The 17045-nt window shown below is 35.3% G+C and overlaps 2 protein-coding genes across 2 annotated transcripts; both read left to right on the top strand.

The window, feature by feature from the left end:
* Nucleotides 1–388: 388 nt before the first annotated feature.
* On the top strand, nucleotides 389–3779 carry LOC100373548 (progestin and adipoQ receptor family member 4-like). Its single transcript, XM_085504701.1, has 3 exons — nucleotides 389–693; nucleotides 1660–1878; nucleotides 2848–3779. The coding sequence occupies exons 1-3, from the start codon at nucleotides 534–536 to the stop codon at nucleotides 3270–3272; spliced, it is 804 nt and encodes a 267-aa protein (XP_085360827.1). The 5' UTR covers nucleotides 389–533; the 3' UTR covers nucleotides 3273–3779.
* Nucleotides 3780–5693: 1914 nt separating this feature from the next.
* LOC102807158 (uncharacterized) lies at nucleotides 5694–16348 on the top strand. The gene is made up of 10 exons (XM_006812247.3): nucleotides 5694–5803; nucleotides 9386–9427; nucleotides 11006–11063; nucleotides 11693–11731; nucleotides 12219–12242; nucleotides 13117–13149; nucleotides 13328–13377; nucleotides 14000–14079; nucleotides 15028–15092; nucleotides 15797–16348. Exons 1-10 carry the CDS (start codon nucleotides 5764–5766, stop codon nucleotides 15849–15851), a joined length of 486 nt encoding a protein of 161 aa, XP_006812310.1. The 5' UTR covers nucleotides 5694–5763; the 3' UTR covers nucleotides 15852–16348.
* The last annotated feature ends 697 nt before the right edge of the window (nucleotides 16349–17045 follow it).

The raw sequence follows: 17045 nt of genomic DNA, 5'->3' as shown, positions 1-17045 counted from the left end.
CGACGTATACAACTCGTGTAAAAGACTAGTACATTGTTTGTTGACATGAAATTACATGACCACCGCCCTCTAAATGTATTAAAACACTAGTAGGACGCGGTGGACGGATTTTTTTATACGTAGCAGCAAATAGTTTTGGTTTATCCACACATATTCGTGAAAATCAACTACTAGTATCTGTATTGTTATACTTCACTCATTTGATACCCTAAGCTGGATATACTTAGCACTATTACGAACCGCCAAAGTCACAATGCCGCCATCAGCGACATATATAATAGTGCAACTCGTTTTTAAAGTTCGGCGCATGTCTAAACTCGTAACCAAAAAACAAAAACGCCCTGCCAAGGTGTTTACAGGTGTGATCTGCGCTCGTTGACGAATAACTACTGGCGTCTCAAAGCTGACTGACCGTCATCACCATCACAAACACAACTGCTACAACTACCTTATACCATCAAAGTAACACATTTTTACCTCCGTGCTTCTATAATTCAGCAGAATATCGCGATAAACGTTAGAATACATAGATAATGTGTCAACGTGTACGTTTATATGACTGGGCTGAGTCGCCAACCCATCTGCAGTTCAACCGTTTTATATTGACTGGATACAGGCCGTTAACTAACATTATTTGTTGCGTTAAAAGTCTTGTTTACCTTCACAATGAATTGGTTAATGTATATACACATGGTAAGTATTCAGTGTGTTTGCTTGGTAAACTTATATGACCTGTTCTGACCTATCTATACGCCGATTAGTGTTATGTATGTGTAGTCAACGTTTGATGTCATCTATTTATACATAAATATAGTAGTGCTGGTCGATGAGTCGTAAGCAACATTTACCCGTGTGTACAGTGTAGTATGTAATAGTAGGGAGAGTACCCGACGTTTCGTCTGAACCCGTTTTGCCCCAGTTATTTCGTACCAGCACCGTTTTGTCCCAAAGCTGTTTCGCCCCAGTTCATCGATTGTATCACGGTTGCATGTATTATTCGTTTCCTATTTCATAGATGGGAGCTGCTCTTAAAACTGCGAGACAGACAATGATTTTACGAAAAGTCTGAATCGAGAATGAAATGTCTTCATCTAATGAGAACTACTTTGTGTGGAACATTTTACCCCGACAAAGTAAAATCTATGAATGTTGTTTGGCAAAGATAAATAAAATCGTTTTATTAAATTAATTTACAAGGAAATTCACTGGCAAATAGATTATGTGAGTGAAAAGACAAGCCAACCAGTAGTATTACAATATACATCACTGACATTATGGATATCTACTTAGCATAACAAACTGCTACATTACTGCTATTTTTATTATAAAAAAGTGAGCCGCTATATTCCAATAATGCTGGCTGCTGGCCGGATTGTTGGTTCGTTCACAATAACACCCTATCTCACAAGAAATAATATGAATAATACATATATATATATAATAACAGAACCCAACTTCCTGTATTCATTGGTATACAATATAACGCGTGATCCCAAGGAAATAACGGAGCAGCTTGGGACTTGGATGAAGTAGTACTGACGTAACAGTTCTAAATTACCTACAATAACAGAAATTATTTCAAAGAAAATTCCGTTTAGTAAACTTGTTACTTGTTGTGATAAAAAATGACTGTAAGAGAGCTTATATTTGTTATTGCAGGTTTGCCTTTGCTGTATTTCCTGATATTTCCCACGATTAGGCTACAATGGAATGTGATGAATGTGACGTCACTTGCAATTATGCACTATTTATCATTAATATCACTTTTGTTTGGTAGTGTTATTTATCATTTGTTTATGAGCCATGCTGGTGGCGCTGTTGTTTACAAGAAACTATTACAGTTGGACATGTGCGGAATTTGGACAGCGAATACATTCGGTAAGATAAGTATATACATATCAGACCTATTCACACGTCTAGGTTTGTTGACAAAACTGGAATTTTCAATGGATCACAAGCTGTTCTGGGGAATCATACCTGCACGAATCATGCAGTTAGCATACAACAAATCACCTAAAACTTGGCAACTTTCCAGAGCCAACTTAAACACAACTACACTAAAATTACAAAGTCCATTCTGTCCTTTTTAGCATCACCGGCGCATCAAATTTGTGTACACTTTCGTTCATAAAATATCGTGGGGTTTTCTGGCCAAAATAATCTCAATATTCAATAATAATGGTGATCGCGCAATTGCGCACCGCCACACGTGACAATGAACACATCTATGCTCACAGAAAGCCAATGAAATTTTACGGATACTTCGAAACACACTGACTCCAACAGTTTTATTGTTTTATATGATAGTTTCTCAGAGAACGAGCATCTGACCAAGATTTAAGAAAACAATTTAAATTTGCCACGGCTGGGCCAGTCTACCGAACTCCTTGCGAAATCCCTCTGTTGTCACTAGGGAACTTTCGTTGGCTGGGAAGCAGGATACGGGAATAGCGTCGTCTGGTTATCCGAACCATTTAAATAGAGTCGTGCACAAGCAGGCGCGCATTACGACAATTTGCCGATACGATTCGTAATTCTTGGTTTCTCGACATTTAACATAGAAATAATGTAAACACGTCAGAAAAAAAGTCTGCAATCACGTGACAACATATTGAAACAAAGTAGGTACTAGTAATCAGTGTTTTTTTGTTTTATTTTACAACAACCGGAGCAATGTCTGTATTTGATTTATTGACACAATAAAAAATATTGTATTGTATTCTAACAGCAAGTATTTATCACACGGAATATATCAAACATGTGACACCAATTTCACACAGCCATAAACCCTCCTCTGCCATCCCGCGACCCGGTAGATTCATATTTTAATAAATCTTCTATTTTCAGGTGTGCTGTCTACTTTTGCTGCTTCCTTTCAAGACACCGTGGTTTTAAGCTGGCTCGTTCCAATAGTTTACCTACTGCTTTCAACGTTTTCTATTCACAAAGCCGTGACATCTAAATGTCAGAGTGATCGTGTACTAGCATTTCTTTCACCAGTAATTTACAGGTGGACTGTGGTCACACTGAGAGTATTTGGTAAAATAGGTGGCAATCCATTTGCCAACTACTATCTTGTCTGGATGGAGGTTCTTGCCGCTGCGGGCGCTATAATAAACGTATGTCGCATTCCCGAACGCTGGTTACCAGGCCGTTTTGATTACGTAATGAACAGTCATCAAATAATGCATATATTGTCATTCATTGCATTGATTAATTCACAATGGGGTGCCATGGAAGACTTAGCTTGGATGAGTAGAACAGTGTCATAACGAAGATTGTGCTCAACCATCTTAAACCACATACACCGTTCAACGACTAGAAAGTGGGAATGGGTTAGAGCCCACATCCGGGAGGTTACAAGTAAACCCGACACCAAAACGAATGCAGTAGGAAGAATGCAGAAAGTTTCGAACACACTTGTGTTTTTATATCTTAACGACCTATTTCTTGCCATTATATATATTGACATTTATTAACGAATTATTCGTAAGTTACAAGTACAACTTAATTATATTTATTTGAACGTTTGTTATATGTATCGCATTTATATTTGAGCATTCCACTAATTCGCTGAAAGTGCTTTTAACTGTTTGTACTGAATATGAATGTGCCACACTTGCAACGTGCATATAAATAATAAAGCCGTGCTTATAAAGTGCTTGTTAGTTGTAAATACATATAAACATGCCGTGCTTGCAATATGGACGTAGAGTTACAAGTAAATATGACGTTCTTGCATCGTATGAGTTATAAGTAAATAAATATAAATACAAATACGCCGTACTTGCATAACTCGTTAATAAATTCAGATATATACTAGTACTAAAATGGAAAGAACTAAATCGATCATAAACATGTGTGTGGCCGAAACTTCCGTGGCTGTAAGATCTTTGCACCATGGTCCGTGGATTCACCTCAGACGATAGTGGTCTGAGAAATCACCCAGATAGTAAGACATACAATTTATATAATATGTACAAACTGTTTCAAAGATTTGGATGTGTAAAACAAATGTTCTATCGAAACTGTGATTGAAATGGATTTTGAATTGTTATTGGACTTCAGGAAAACTAAGTAGTGAAAATATTTGACATATATATGTGTAGCTTCGGGTGCATTGGCACGGACGTTTAGGCTTCAGAAGTTTCAGACAGCATTTCCGGTCACGCTTTCGACATAAGGCCATGCGCATGTTGTCATGGGACGTCATTTTATATCTTCCCACAATAATGCATAAGCAAAAAGTTACTGAATACAATGTTTAATTCATGTACATACATTGACAGTGTATACTACTGTTTACTAATAATACTATTTATTGGCCTGAAACGGCTTGAAAGAAGTCACACAACTCAGCCAAAAAATATAAAAATGCACGTGTAATTCGTTCAGTCTCCCTTTTGAATTTTCACAGACAGGTGGCAAAGTTTGGATTTTTTTTTTTTTTGATATATCATTTTCCAAATCTTTATTTATTCACATAAAACGTTGCCTAAAAATGTAATAATCTTTCTGAGAAAAATTGCTATAATTCGACAGTGATAAATACAGATGAGGGGGCAAATAAACTAGTAATTACGTTTTTGCAAAATATTAATAATTAATAATAATCATAGGAAATGCTGATTTCCTACATTTTCACGTCACAGTAAGAGTGGTACGACTATGGTTATGTGTCGGTTATATTAAAATCGTCGGGCGTAAGCTGTAGATAGACTTTGGGTGCTATTCCAGTAAAAGCAGCCATATTAAGCCCGATGATTTTAATGTGTCAGCAGTGGCGACCAATATAGCAATGCCATCGTTACCGTGACTATTAGGCCCAGAAAAATATGAAATATCGGGTCGCGTTTGTTTTTCATATACCTCGGCTATTTACGATACCCTTAGTTTTCACGAGTTTAAAAAAAAATCCGACCGACCGACCAAATTTTTCAATTTTCCGAATTGAGGGCAACATAAGTTTTTTTTTTTTTTTTGGCCTTATGTTTCACCAACACGCTAAATAGTAAAGAACTCAGTACACACCCATGTTTAATACTTTCATTCACAGATAGAAGAAATGTGCTTCATTGGTTTTCGAAATAATCAGTTTCAATATCATTAAATTCCCCTCTTATTTCTGCACTCCAAGGCATTAGACAAATTCAGGAAGTTGGTTATTATTTGTTTCCTTCATGAAAGCAATGCCTTTAAGTGTGAACATATTTTCATCACATCGCGTATCGTTTCGCCTAGTAAGGTTTTGTTTCTACTGTTTTATCATATACATTCGATGCAGATGAGTTTAAAATTATACCTTTATAGTTGTTTAGATCTTTCTTTTTGTGTAAATTTCACAACCCATTTACTATCACGTAGACACGATACAGTCATTTCAGCACCGCATGTGTAAACCCCTGGGTAGAGAGAAGCTTTACTTTGATTTACTACTGCATTTTTATTATTTTCCGATTTATTTGTAGTTATTTTTAGTTGTATTAATTGTATTTTTACTTTACACTATTTTTACCTTACTGTATCTACAGCAGATTTTACAGTTGCATAATAAACTATTATTATTAATATAATGTAGTAATGATTCCCTGCATCACATTCCATCTATGAGGGACTTTGCCCGCCCACACATGACCCCGCGTCGATTTATTATCTTCGATCGTTTGGCAATAGCGACACCTAGAGGCCGAACCAGGCTTGTCACTTGTACGGTGCGGTTAATTAGCACACAGCTAAGGGGTACTGTTTACCAGCAAATCCAAGATGGTGCGCAGCAGAAGTCGTAGTCGTTCACCTAGGCGAGGTAAGGTTTTTTCGCATTATTACCCGTATTGAACAAATTGTGCACATGTGAGTGGACTAACTTATTGTTATCAATTTGTTTCCTCGTTGAAAATTTAACAATATGACTTATCCATGGTACATTTACTTGGTTTTCCCGCACAAAGCATAAATGGCGAAACAATGAAATACGTCCAAACGCCGGACCTGCGTTTCGATTGTGACGTCCGGCTGAAGCTGACAGACACTGAGTGTTTCGTGCTTACAGGTGGTGTAAACAAGGAATTGGCGGCTACACGTCTCAACGATGGAATTCACTGAAACGACAGTGCAAATTCTGCGAAAATAAATGTGTGTCTGAGCCGCCAGTATTGTATTATCATCGTAGGGGGCGGCGTAGTTGTCCTTGCGTACATATCAGGATGCTTCGGTCATGGAGCTAAAAAAAAGGCGACACTTTGCTTAAAGGGGCACCTTCCAGTTAAGATTAATTTCACAACAAATTTATTTTCTGGATTAAAATAACAAAAGATAGATTAACATTGTAAACAACAAAAACAATATTGTCCCATGATTCTTTGGTGCAATCCATGGGATTGAGCGGTTCCCCTTTAAAGGAGAACCGCTCAATCCCTTGGATTGCACCAAGTGCTCATGGGTAATTAACTCCGCCTCTGTCCACTGAGTAAATGAATGCTTATCTTTCCCCCTGTACTGCTAATCACACAAAACAACAAATGATATAAACATCCTAAGAACGGATTACAATTTGCTTGTTTAAATATAACATAGCAATTGAATTTCAAACAAATACAGAGCCGTCTTCATGTGCCATGATTTGTAACATCGCACACTCGGTAATTTATACATCGTCGGAAAAATGATGCGAAACCAATTCAAGTTGATAATGGCCAACAAGAAAAGGCAGCAGTCCACCGGATACACACGACCAGATTGTTGCTAAACTGTCACGAAGATAATGCCGACTCAAGTTTATTTGTCTGTTTCCATTGCGTCAGTCTATTGACGGTACTGATTTCGTATACAGTAAACCTGAGAACGAAACTTACTATGCACATTCTGTATACATACTACTCCTCCAGACTGCTAATATAACAAGTGTGGAAACACTAAGTCAAGGACTTCGGTTTTCATATTTTCGTCACAAATCGGTAAACAGAACGTGTATTTACTATTGCCCTCAAATTTCCACATAATATTGACTAATTGGTAGAGGCGACAATGAAAGTGTTTACTGTATATTATAAGTACAGGTTATTACACGGAAATTCCCGTGATAAAATATCAAAATCATTAGTAAAGAAAAGTCACCGCGACATCACAGGCTTATCTTGTAACCTGTTTAAGACACTAGTGTGGAAAAATCAAAATGTGCAGCCTTGTCTTCCGTGAAGCCTAGCCTGTATGTACACGGGTGGTATCGGCTTGTATCTCGTGTAATTTAAGTTCTTGTGATCTTGTGGGTGAACGTCGAGTTGACTTTACAGTCAAAATCAAATGAGCGGTGAGGCGGAGAAGAGCGTTCTGTCAAAAAAAAATTACCGTAGACTCAATTTTAACGACCAATCTGCAGCGTTGTATTTATTATAAAATCAACGTTTCAACCCTGCGTTACAACCAACAAGCAAAGATGGCTGGGTGACGGTCAAAGTCTGTGCAACAACAACGTCGCTGTCAGACGTAGATTGTATAAAAAATACTGGACAATGTTCGATAGACGCAATGCATGGAGAGATGCGATTTGATTTCGCGGTTTTGAGCTGTCGAAGTATTTCGCGAAAAATAAAAAAAAGGTAACGCCATACGAAGCAGTCAGGCCAATGTCTTTTTGATATCCGAAACTTGGAACCTCTAACAGAACGGTTATTTCCTGCACGCCTACCAGTATTACACAACAACCATTTGCAGCTCATTAAAGTCTGACACTTATTCACTGTACCCCTTCCTTTTTCCAGACTGTCTAGAAAATTATACAAAAAGTTTCACCCCTTAGAAAACACAAGTCTTTGCCGTATGATCAAAAATGTCCACATAGTAGTAACCAACATTGTTCTGGCGATCCTAAAAGATGTTTTAAAAAAAGGAACACTGCATTGCTTAGTACGGTATTAAATAATAATGGTAGCGCAATCCGATCATGCTGCGTTTCATAATTATCATTATTATTACTTGGTAGTGATTATTAATAAAGTACAAAAAGTAAATTCGTTGAATTGTTCTGAAATGCAAGTACATTTCAATTTAGTTTCATCGTAAGCGAATGATTCCGGTTGCATGCAAATGCTCGACACCTGATAGGTCAATCAAAATACTGGGTGACGACAACGTGTTCAAATTACCAACACAGAGGTGATTTGCCGATGTTCCAGCATGACCTTCTACCTCTTGTTTTCGATGATAAACCGACCATTTAAAGACTGTGATAACAGCTCATTGTCGAATCGAAGCTTTACCCATTCACGCTAACCACAATAAAGATCGTACTCTTGAATAGGCGTCAATGACTACGGTAAAATTCGTAAGATTGTGGGTCAGGAGTGAGTGTTGTTTTGACTTGGGTATTGTGTTTTACATTCAAACAGGAAATTTTTGTTTTAATTTCGCACTTTTGGACTCATTGCGAAATTTAAACCACGCGAATGATTTTTACTTTCACAGTTAATGCAATGGATATCCGAGAGGCCGTGACCAAATGCTATTGACATTGTTTACTGTTTTACATCATCATGTCCCAGTGTTACTGATGCATACTAATACGGTGGCCATCTTGACCCATATTTATAGTATCGGTTCCTCTTTAAGTAAAAGCATGGAACTATAGTTCCATGGTAAAAGCGATTCAAATGTCATCGCTTTGAGAACACTCTTGTGAACCATTTAGTTACCGCTGCTAATTCTCACAGTTAGATAATTTTATGGGATTCATGGAGGCAAAATCTCATTTTTGTTATTTTGTCTAAAATAACAGCAGGATGCGTTTAATATGGTGAAATTTAAAATTTTAAACTCTGCGTTTTTGAGCAACAGGCTTACTTCAACTGAGGTCTCCTGACATTAAATACTGTTGATGAGGACACATATTTGGAGCCATCTTTTCAATATGTGAAGGCCTCATGCATGATAAATGTAGACTTTCTGTTGCTTGATATTACTACAGTATTACTACATTTCAATTTCTATCGTGAGTCGCGATCAAGACATCTACAAGTAAGTTGTAGCCAGCAATAAGACTATGAACCTCAACTACATGGATAAATGCATGAACTTGTAATTTTCAGTTTGTAACATTCAGCTTGTTTTGAATTCTATGCCATATATCAGTGTGGATTCTAATAGTGATCCTGGCTAACATACAAACAATAGAACATGCATTATTTTGTTACATTCCAAAGTCAAATGACCTTCACTTTGAGAAACTGTGTGATTTCCTCAGTCTGTATGATGAATCATATTATCTGATTACTTGAAATTGTCCAGTCATGTTAAAATGCATTTTAACCAACTGTATACACATAGACTGGATGATGCAAGTGTTCCATTGCATTCTAATTTTCCTCACTAATCTGTTTATCTTTTCTCTTAGAAAGAAAACGTTCATCATCAAGAGACAGGAGAAGACGTAGAGGTAATTATGAAAGTCTACAGTACAGTTCTCGCAGAAGCTTTGGCTTTTGTGGCATCATTGTCGCCTACGCATGGCTTCATTGTTGCCTCAGCATCGCATCATTGTGGCATCAGCTTCGCGTCATTGAAAATTGAATCGAATTGAATTGAAATAAAGCTAGCGATTTGTAAGACTGGTTAATAATATATCCCCCGATGCTCTTCGATTTTTTTTATTTCAAGGTGAGAAATGGATACTAGTAGTTGAAGTTCCATCGATTTCAAGGCGACTATTTAACCACGACAACTCTACGCTCTGTTGTAGTTTCGCGAGATAAAACAAAAATACAATAAATAGTACTTTAATTATTTGGTTGTACAGCCCGCAAATTACGGGACATGATCCCCATGAATTACAATAAATAAATGCTGATTGTGTTGAATGACGGACGTCGGGACCGTTTGGAGAAACAAATTACGGTAGACATTTCAAACAAATGAAATTATTAATGAAAGACGAGATTTTTCTAGGTATTTACGATCATACGGTCATACGAAATATATATAAAATTGACAAATACACCAAGAGGTGTAATAGTAGGTCATTTTTATTTTAGCCTTAGAAATATTTTCTTTCACTCAGTCCACGTCCATGCGTGGGAATTCTATTTAGCTTCATGGTCCTTCGGCTTGTCTTCTGCTTGGGGGGAAACAACAATAATTATACAAATCGTAAACTCAACACAATCAGGAAAAGAAACCCAGACAACCATGTTGTACTTCTGTTGAATACATTTTGTAGCAGTGCGTCACGTCGGAATATTGTCTAAAATAAAATATTCAATCCCAGCCAAATCTAGGTCAAAGGGTCAGATTGCATGCATATAATTATAGATAGTTAAAACAAAAAGTATTTGAACTTTTGACGGTTGTTCAACATCTATGCACGGTTACTAAACTAGTAACCGTGATCTATGAAAACCAGAAAATTTTTAGTGGTCCGAATTTTTGCACGGTCGAAAATAAAACTGAAATTGAGCGGTAAAAAGCGGGAGCGGTCAAGAGGTTTGGGGGAAATGAGTACAGTACTTGTTTGTTTGATGAAGCGATGCTGATGCCACATTGTCGCCATAATGAGGCCACAATGAAGCGAAGCGATAATCGCCTAACTTTTTAATGTCGCGACATTGATGCGACGATGAAGCCATAACAATGCCATAACGATGCGATGCTGAAGCGAAGCTGACGCTGAAGTGAAGCCAAAGCTTCCGCGAGAACTGTACTGTATGTCTATGATTGTTTTAGTTTGTATGTGCATGGGAACCTGGATGATTGACACCACTATAGGTTGGTAGTGAAGCCCTGCATGCATTGTGTTTGACTTATTTACTTTCATATATTAACTAGATACAAAATTTATTGATTGTAGCAATACCTCTGTAATTTATTTAATTGTATATGAGCAAATGTGGTAATTGTATTTAGCATGTTTAAAATTTGATTCGTCAATGTGTTTGATGATTTTATTTTGTTTGATGCATTTGTTTGTTTTCAAAAAAATACAATATTGACTTTTACTTCACTCATTGTATGTTGTTAGATCGTCGTCGGAGTCGTTCACGCTCACGTTCTCAAACACGTCATAAGAGAAGATCGAGGTAAGATCCAATACAAGTATAATTAAAATATCTCAAAGTTGGTAATGGCAAACTGCACAAAGACCAAGCTGAGGTTGACATTACCATTGATATTCTGAATCAATCTTTTGTGATATTCACATTTTTGAGGATGAAGTATGCAAATGAAGCTATATTTATCAAAATTTGTTGTAGCACCATGTCACCTTTTTAGCTATCTAGCTAATGTAGCTTGTAATATGTCAATCAAATCAGTGATGACATTAGACAAACCGGAAATAAATTTCCATGTACATATACCAGTAAATGTTTGATGAGTTTGACTAGTGGACACTATAAACGCAAATGTGTGCATATTATATAAATGTTGCATGCATGTATTGTGTTTGACTAAGTTGAGTTAGCTGACTTTTAAGATATTACTGCTTCTAATTGGATTCTGTCAATCACATGTTATCCCCAGGCTAGTCAAATACAGTTCCCTCTCCAGGCCATGTAAACATACAAGTTTTAAGATGCTTGACCACTGAAATACAGTGCTCTCCACAGGCCACATAAACTCTGTTTTACTGTTTTAAAATTGTTTGTGAGTGAAAAACAGGCAGCATAAAAATGCTTTATAGTTTGTTTATAATTTGTGTTTGTTGTAGATCTCGCTCACCCCGCAAATCCAGAAGAAGTAGATCCAGGTAAGGCTTGATGACATCATTTGTGTCGCATCTATTTTTTCGGTTCTTTGCTTCTGTGTCTGCAAAGAATCACATCAGTGTCCAGCCTGACTTAATACTTATTTAATAACATATTTTGAATTTAACTACTTTAAATGTTTATTTACCTTTTACTTATATTTTGGTGAAAAATTAATCTTGAGATTTTTGCCTCTGACTAAGCAGCTATTTTTTTTAATGCGTTTGATTTTGTTATGACACACTGGTAAATCTCATTTCTAGTTATAATTAAAAATAAAATAATTATTTCTTTGACCGTTGACTCAACCAGATTTTTTAAGTAAAAACAGAAAATTGACTCAAATTTTGTATATTGGCTCCAAACGAGGAATATAAGAAAAAAGTGCAGACAAATTTGGGCGAGAAAATCTGGTGGTGAAAAGGTTAAAGAGTGAATTTCACAGATCATATCTGTATTAACTCTGTTTGTAACTTAATTTATTTTTAGGTCACGGTCCCCAAGGAGAAAAAGGTAAACTAAATTTAAAACCATTCTGAACATATTAATTATTCACTGTATATTAAAACTACATTGTTATGATATTGAATTAATGCAGCTAGCTTTACTAGTTGATTTGAAACCATTCTGAACATATTAATTATTCACTGTATATTGAAACTACATTGTTATGATATTGAATTAATGCAGCTAGCTTTACTAGTTAATTTGAAACCATTCTGAACATATTAATTATTCACTGTATATTGAAACTACATTGTTATGATATTGAATTAATGCAGCTAGCTTTACTAGTTGATTTGAAACCATTCTGAACATATTAATTATTCACTGTATATTAAAACTACATTGTTATGATATTGAATTAATGCAGCTAGCTTTACTAGTTGATTTGAAACCATTCTGAACATATTAATTATTCACTGTATATTAAAACTACATTGTTATGATATTGAATTAATGCAGCTAGCTTTACTAGTTGATTTGAAACCATTCTGAACATATTAATTATTCACTGTATATTAAAACTACATGGTTATGATATTGAATTAATGCAGCTAGCTTTACTAGTTAATTTGAAACCATTCTGAACATATTAATTATTCACTGTATATTAAAACTACATTGTTATGATATTGAATTAATGCAGCTAGCTTTACTAGTTAATTTAAAACTTAGTTAATGTTTTGTTTAAAAAAAATCTATACCTGGTATAAAAATTCAGAAGAATTAGCGTCTCTCCGCGCTGTGTATTGATTCATTCCTAAATTAAATCACAAATTATAAACAAGAGATTATAAGAACCAGCCACTAGGGGCAGTAATTTTAATGAGTGGGTGTTATTGAGGAGGGTAGTAATTTTTATGTGACTCTGTTTTACTTGTAGGATAAGATCACCACATAGACACTCACATTCAAGGTAAATTTATAATTTCTGTACATTTCACAAAGTTCTCCCATTTCCTGGAATCTCAAGGGTTGTGAAATTTAATTGTTTCACTTTGGTGCAATTTTATCAGTAATGTGACATATAGAATTTAGGTGAGGATATTATTTGCCAATGAGCACACCTAAATATACCGTTCTATTAATTTCAGGTCCCCTAGTAAAACAGATCCTGATGCGTCAGGCTCACAATATATTGATGGTAAGTATTAATATAATTTAAATACAGCATTGTTTCAAAACATTATTCCATGCATCTAGTAGTCAAAACAAATGACCATGTCTGGCTGTCTAGCCAGAAGTAACAAACAAGTATATAAAATTTGACAGGCTGTTTTTTTCTTTGTCATAGTAGCCATATTCTGCCAGAATGCACAATCTATTTTGTACTGTGGACTGCATTGATCTTATTAACACTCTGTAGTGCCAAATGCTGCCAATAATATATGTGGTAAACTTTGTGTACATGTTAACACAATATTAGTAGTCTTGTGTTTCAACACTCTGACAATCAGCATTGTGAGAACATTTTTCAATAAGTTTTAACTAAATTTTTGCAAACAGTGTTCCATAGAATTAAACTAATGATGTATAATTGTTGTATCTTGGCACTGCATTTATCTGTCACTGCATTACACTACATTACATTGTATGGTGGTAATGGAAATTCTACTCGATACTGATATTTGGGAGGAGAAATGAAGCAACTAACAATCAATCAATCAGTTTTTGTCATTTTAAATGGATAGAGAACTTATGAATGTGGAATTTTAGTATTTATTGTAAATATCAGGAGATGTTTATTACTTGCTTTTTATTTTTAGAATCTGAATTAGAAGGTAAAAGTGAAGAAGAGATAGAAATGATGAAGTTAATGGGTTTCAGTGGATTTGACACAACAAAGGTGAGTTTATGTTGTTATGAAGTCCTACCATGGCAACAAAAGAGGTGCAGCCAGTGTTGTAATGAATACTGACTTTGTTTCTCATGTTTGAGTGGTTGATAAACCTACACATCATTTTAAATATCAGTCTCTATGCAGCACCTGAAGGTGAATGCTATATGGTAAAATACACTCACTTAGTAGTCTTCAGACTGGCGGATCCTGAAATTTGGCAACTGGGTGGCTCACTTTTGCTATTGTGATTTAGCCAGGCACTTGTGATTGCACCAATCGATGTGCATTACAGGAATCTAATCAATCTGCAATCTAATCCTTCTTCTAAAACATCTGCTGATTGGTCATTTGTTGTCCTAACAGAGTTCCCAAGTACAGGCCTCAAGTACCACATCATACTGCAATCAGATCATTGATAATGTGAATTCACATCTCCAAGATTCCTTGATAGTGTGAATTTGTATCTTTCCCAATAGTGTGCATTCAAAATTACAGATGTCCACTTTTATTCACATTTTACAAGTTCACCTCATCTAAAGCATGTTCTTTTTTGGTGTGATCAGCCAGTATAATCTGGTTATCAAAAAACAATGAAACATTTTCTACCCATTATCTATGTGGTTTTGATCTGATCAGCCAATATGATCTGGTTATCAAAAAACAATGAAACATTTTCTACCCATTGTCTATGTGGTTTAGATCTGATTAGCCAATATGATTTTCTGCTAAACAACAACAAACAAACTCACTGTCGTCGGCAGTGGAGGTTTTGACAATTTTGTAGATGTTGATGCATTTGTAACATTTTGTCTCTTGCGGAGTTTAGTAGTGGAAGTGCTGATACCACTTGTAGATTAGCCTGCCTAATTCAAGATTGTATTTTTATTCATTTCATGTTACATGACTCTCTAATACTTGCATTAAATGTACCATTTTTTACTGGCTGCTCTTCAGGGTAAACATGTTCCTGGAGCCAACAATGCATTTGCCGTCAGTATCAACCGCAAAAGGAAATATAGGTAAGTGTATTCTCAAATCTTCATGTATAGATCTTCACTCAGCCCACTTCCATGTGACTATTTGGTCTTTGAGGGGGATTAGAACGATATCCAACTTGGATGGAATGTTTCAAAGTCGGTCATTCATAGGTCACCATGGAAACAACAATGTTCCATTTGACAGATGGCTGCAATCATTTCAGTGATTTAAAAAAATGCTATGCTTAATGTTCAGGTACAAGGTCTCACTAATAATGTAATTTTGTTCCTTGGAATAATTTAATATAACATTGTAGGGTTACTCATAAGATATCCCCTTTTTGGTAATTATTAAAGAAAATCAGTGGATTTTCGTTGTTTGCTGTTTCGTTGTTATGGCAACATTATAGGATATTACCAGTAGAGTGTATTTTTGGTGTACAGTACTAAAAATGAATTGTCATCCAGTTGGGTTCTGCAAATCTGCCCTGTTACTTCATAGATGTAGTTCACAAAGTAATAAAGTAGCTATGCTTGAATGTACTGGGTTTGCTTAATTTGGATATTGATTTGGGGATATATTTGTACTTCAGTACTGATAATTGCAAGGCTCATGTAAATTAACACACTGCTATCTACTGAATTATTAGCATATGGAGTAAATGTGTGACTGTCAATGTGGTAAATTATTGGGAATTGTTTATATGTTGTGATAGCTATGACTTATCTGTTTATTTTGCCTACAGACAATACATGAACAGAAGAGGAGGTTTTAACAGGCCGTTGGATTTTATTGCTTAATTTTTACCTTAGGTATATTTACATTGTTGTAATCACAAGATTTACTTTGAAGAAAACCAATAAGTCTTACCCCCGGTACGTCTGTATAAAAACTGTACAAGTTGTCCCAAGTTTTGAGCGTTATTATGAAATACATTTTGTTTATACCTTATGTTGGCAAAATAGTTTTAAATTCTCTTGTTGCTTGATTACCATGTGTCTGACAATGTAATCCACTCACTGTTATCAAGAATGTGCAGTGTACTGAACATCTTGATTTTGGATCAAAAATGTATTTTTCTTTCATATACAAAATATTAATTGTGACAGCTTTGTATCAGTACTTTCATTGTAAGATATCTCTGAGTTATGAGTATTCATGAAAAACTGGGGCAAATAAACGCCTTTTTCTCTTTCTACTACATCTCAGCAAGTTCAGTGAAGTTGCAGCACTAAGGGAAATCTAACCTATTCAGAACAGTTATGTTTTTTTAATATAATAAACTTATAAGAATGAACATACATTGTGTCATACTTTTCTTGCTCTATACATTCATTATACATGTAACTTCATCGCTGTGCATTCAAATTTCTACCTGTCCTTGTATCTCAAACATGCCGGGACCAATCACACTTCACACACACACACACTATATAGTGTTTTGTAGCATAATAAATTCTCGTCTTAATAACTACATTGAAGAGAACAAACTAATCTATAATAACCAAGCTGGTTTTAAAAAGAACCATCGTACTATTAATCATATTTTTGTCTTAAAAACTCTAATTTCAAAAAATTTTGCAAGAAAAAGAGACTTTTTGTACGTTTTGTTGATTTTGCTAAAGCTTTTGATTTAATTTGGAGAATAGGAATTTTTTACAAACTTCTTAAACATAATATCAATGGAAGGGTTTACCGTCTCATTAAAAATATGTACTCTAATACTAAAGCACATATAAAAACATCAAATTTAATTACCCAGAGTTTTGATGTTACAAAAGGGGTGAAACAAGGCTGTGCGATTAGTCCAACATTATTTAATATTTTCATTAATGATAATAAAGACCGCCTTGACAAAACAAACACAGAACCACCAACACTGAATAATACACCACTACATCAGATGGTCTTCTACAAGGTTTGAATGATCTTGAACAATATTGCTCAAATTGGCAACTTAAAATAAACATATCTAAAACTGAAATTGTTATTTT

This window comes from Saccoglossus kowalevskii, chromosome 10, assembly GCF_978046115.1.
Source record: "Saccoglossus kowalevskii chromosome 10, keSacKowa6.1, whole genome shotgun sequence".
Classification (NCBI taxonomy): Eukaryota; Metazoa; Hemichordata; class Enteropneusta; family Harrimaniidae; genus Saccoglossus; species Saccoglossus kowalevskii.
The sequence above is the reverse complement of the archived record's forward strand: the minus strand, read 5'-3'. Positions and strand labels throughout refer to the sequence as shown.

Coding starts and splice junctions, on each gene's coding strand:
- LOC100373548 (XM_085504701.1), top strand. CDS start 534: ATGTGTCAACGTGTACGTTTATATGACTGGGCTGAGTCGCCAACCCAT. Junction 694..1,659: donor GGTTAATGTATATACACATG/GTAAGTATTCAG, acceptor TTGTTATTGCAG/GTTTGCCTTTGCTGTATTTC. Junction 1,879..2,847: donor TTGGACAGCGAATACATTCG/GTAAGATAAGTA, acceptor TTCTATTTTCAG/GTGTGCTGTCTACTTTTGCT.
- LOC102807158 (XM_006812247.3), top strand. CDS start 5,764: ATGGTGCGCAGCAGAAGTCGTAGTCGTTCACCTAGGCGAG. Junction 14,080..15,027: donor GTGGATTTGACACAACAAAG/GTGAGTTTATGT, acceptor GCTGCTCTTCAG/GGTAAACATGTTCCTGGAGC. Junction 15,093..15,796: donor AACCGCAAAAGGAAATATAG/GTAAGTGTATTC, acceptor TTTTGCCTACAG/ACAATACATGAACAGAAGAG.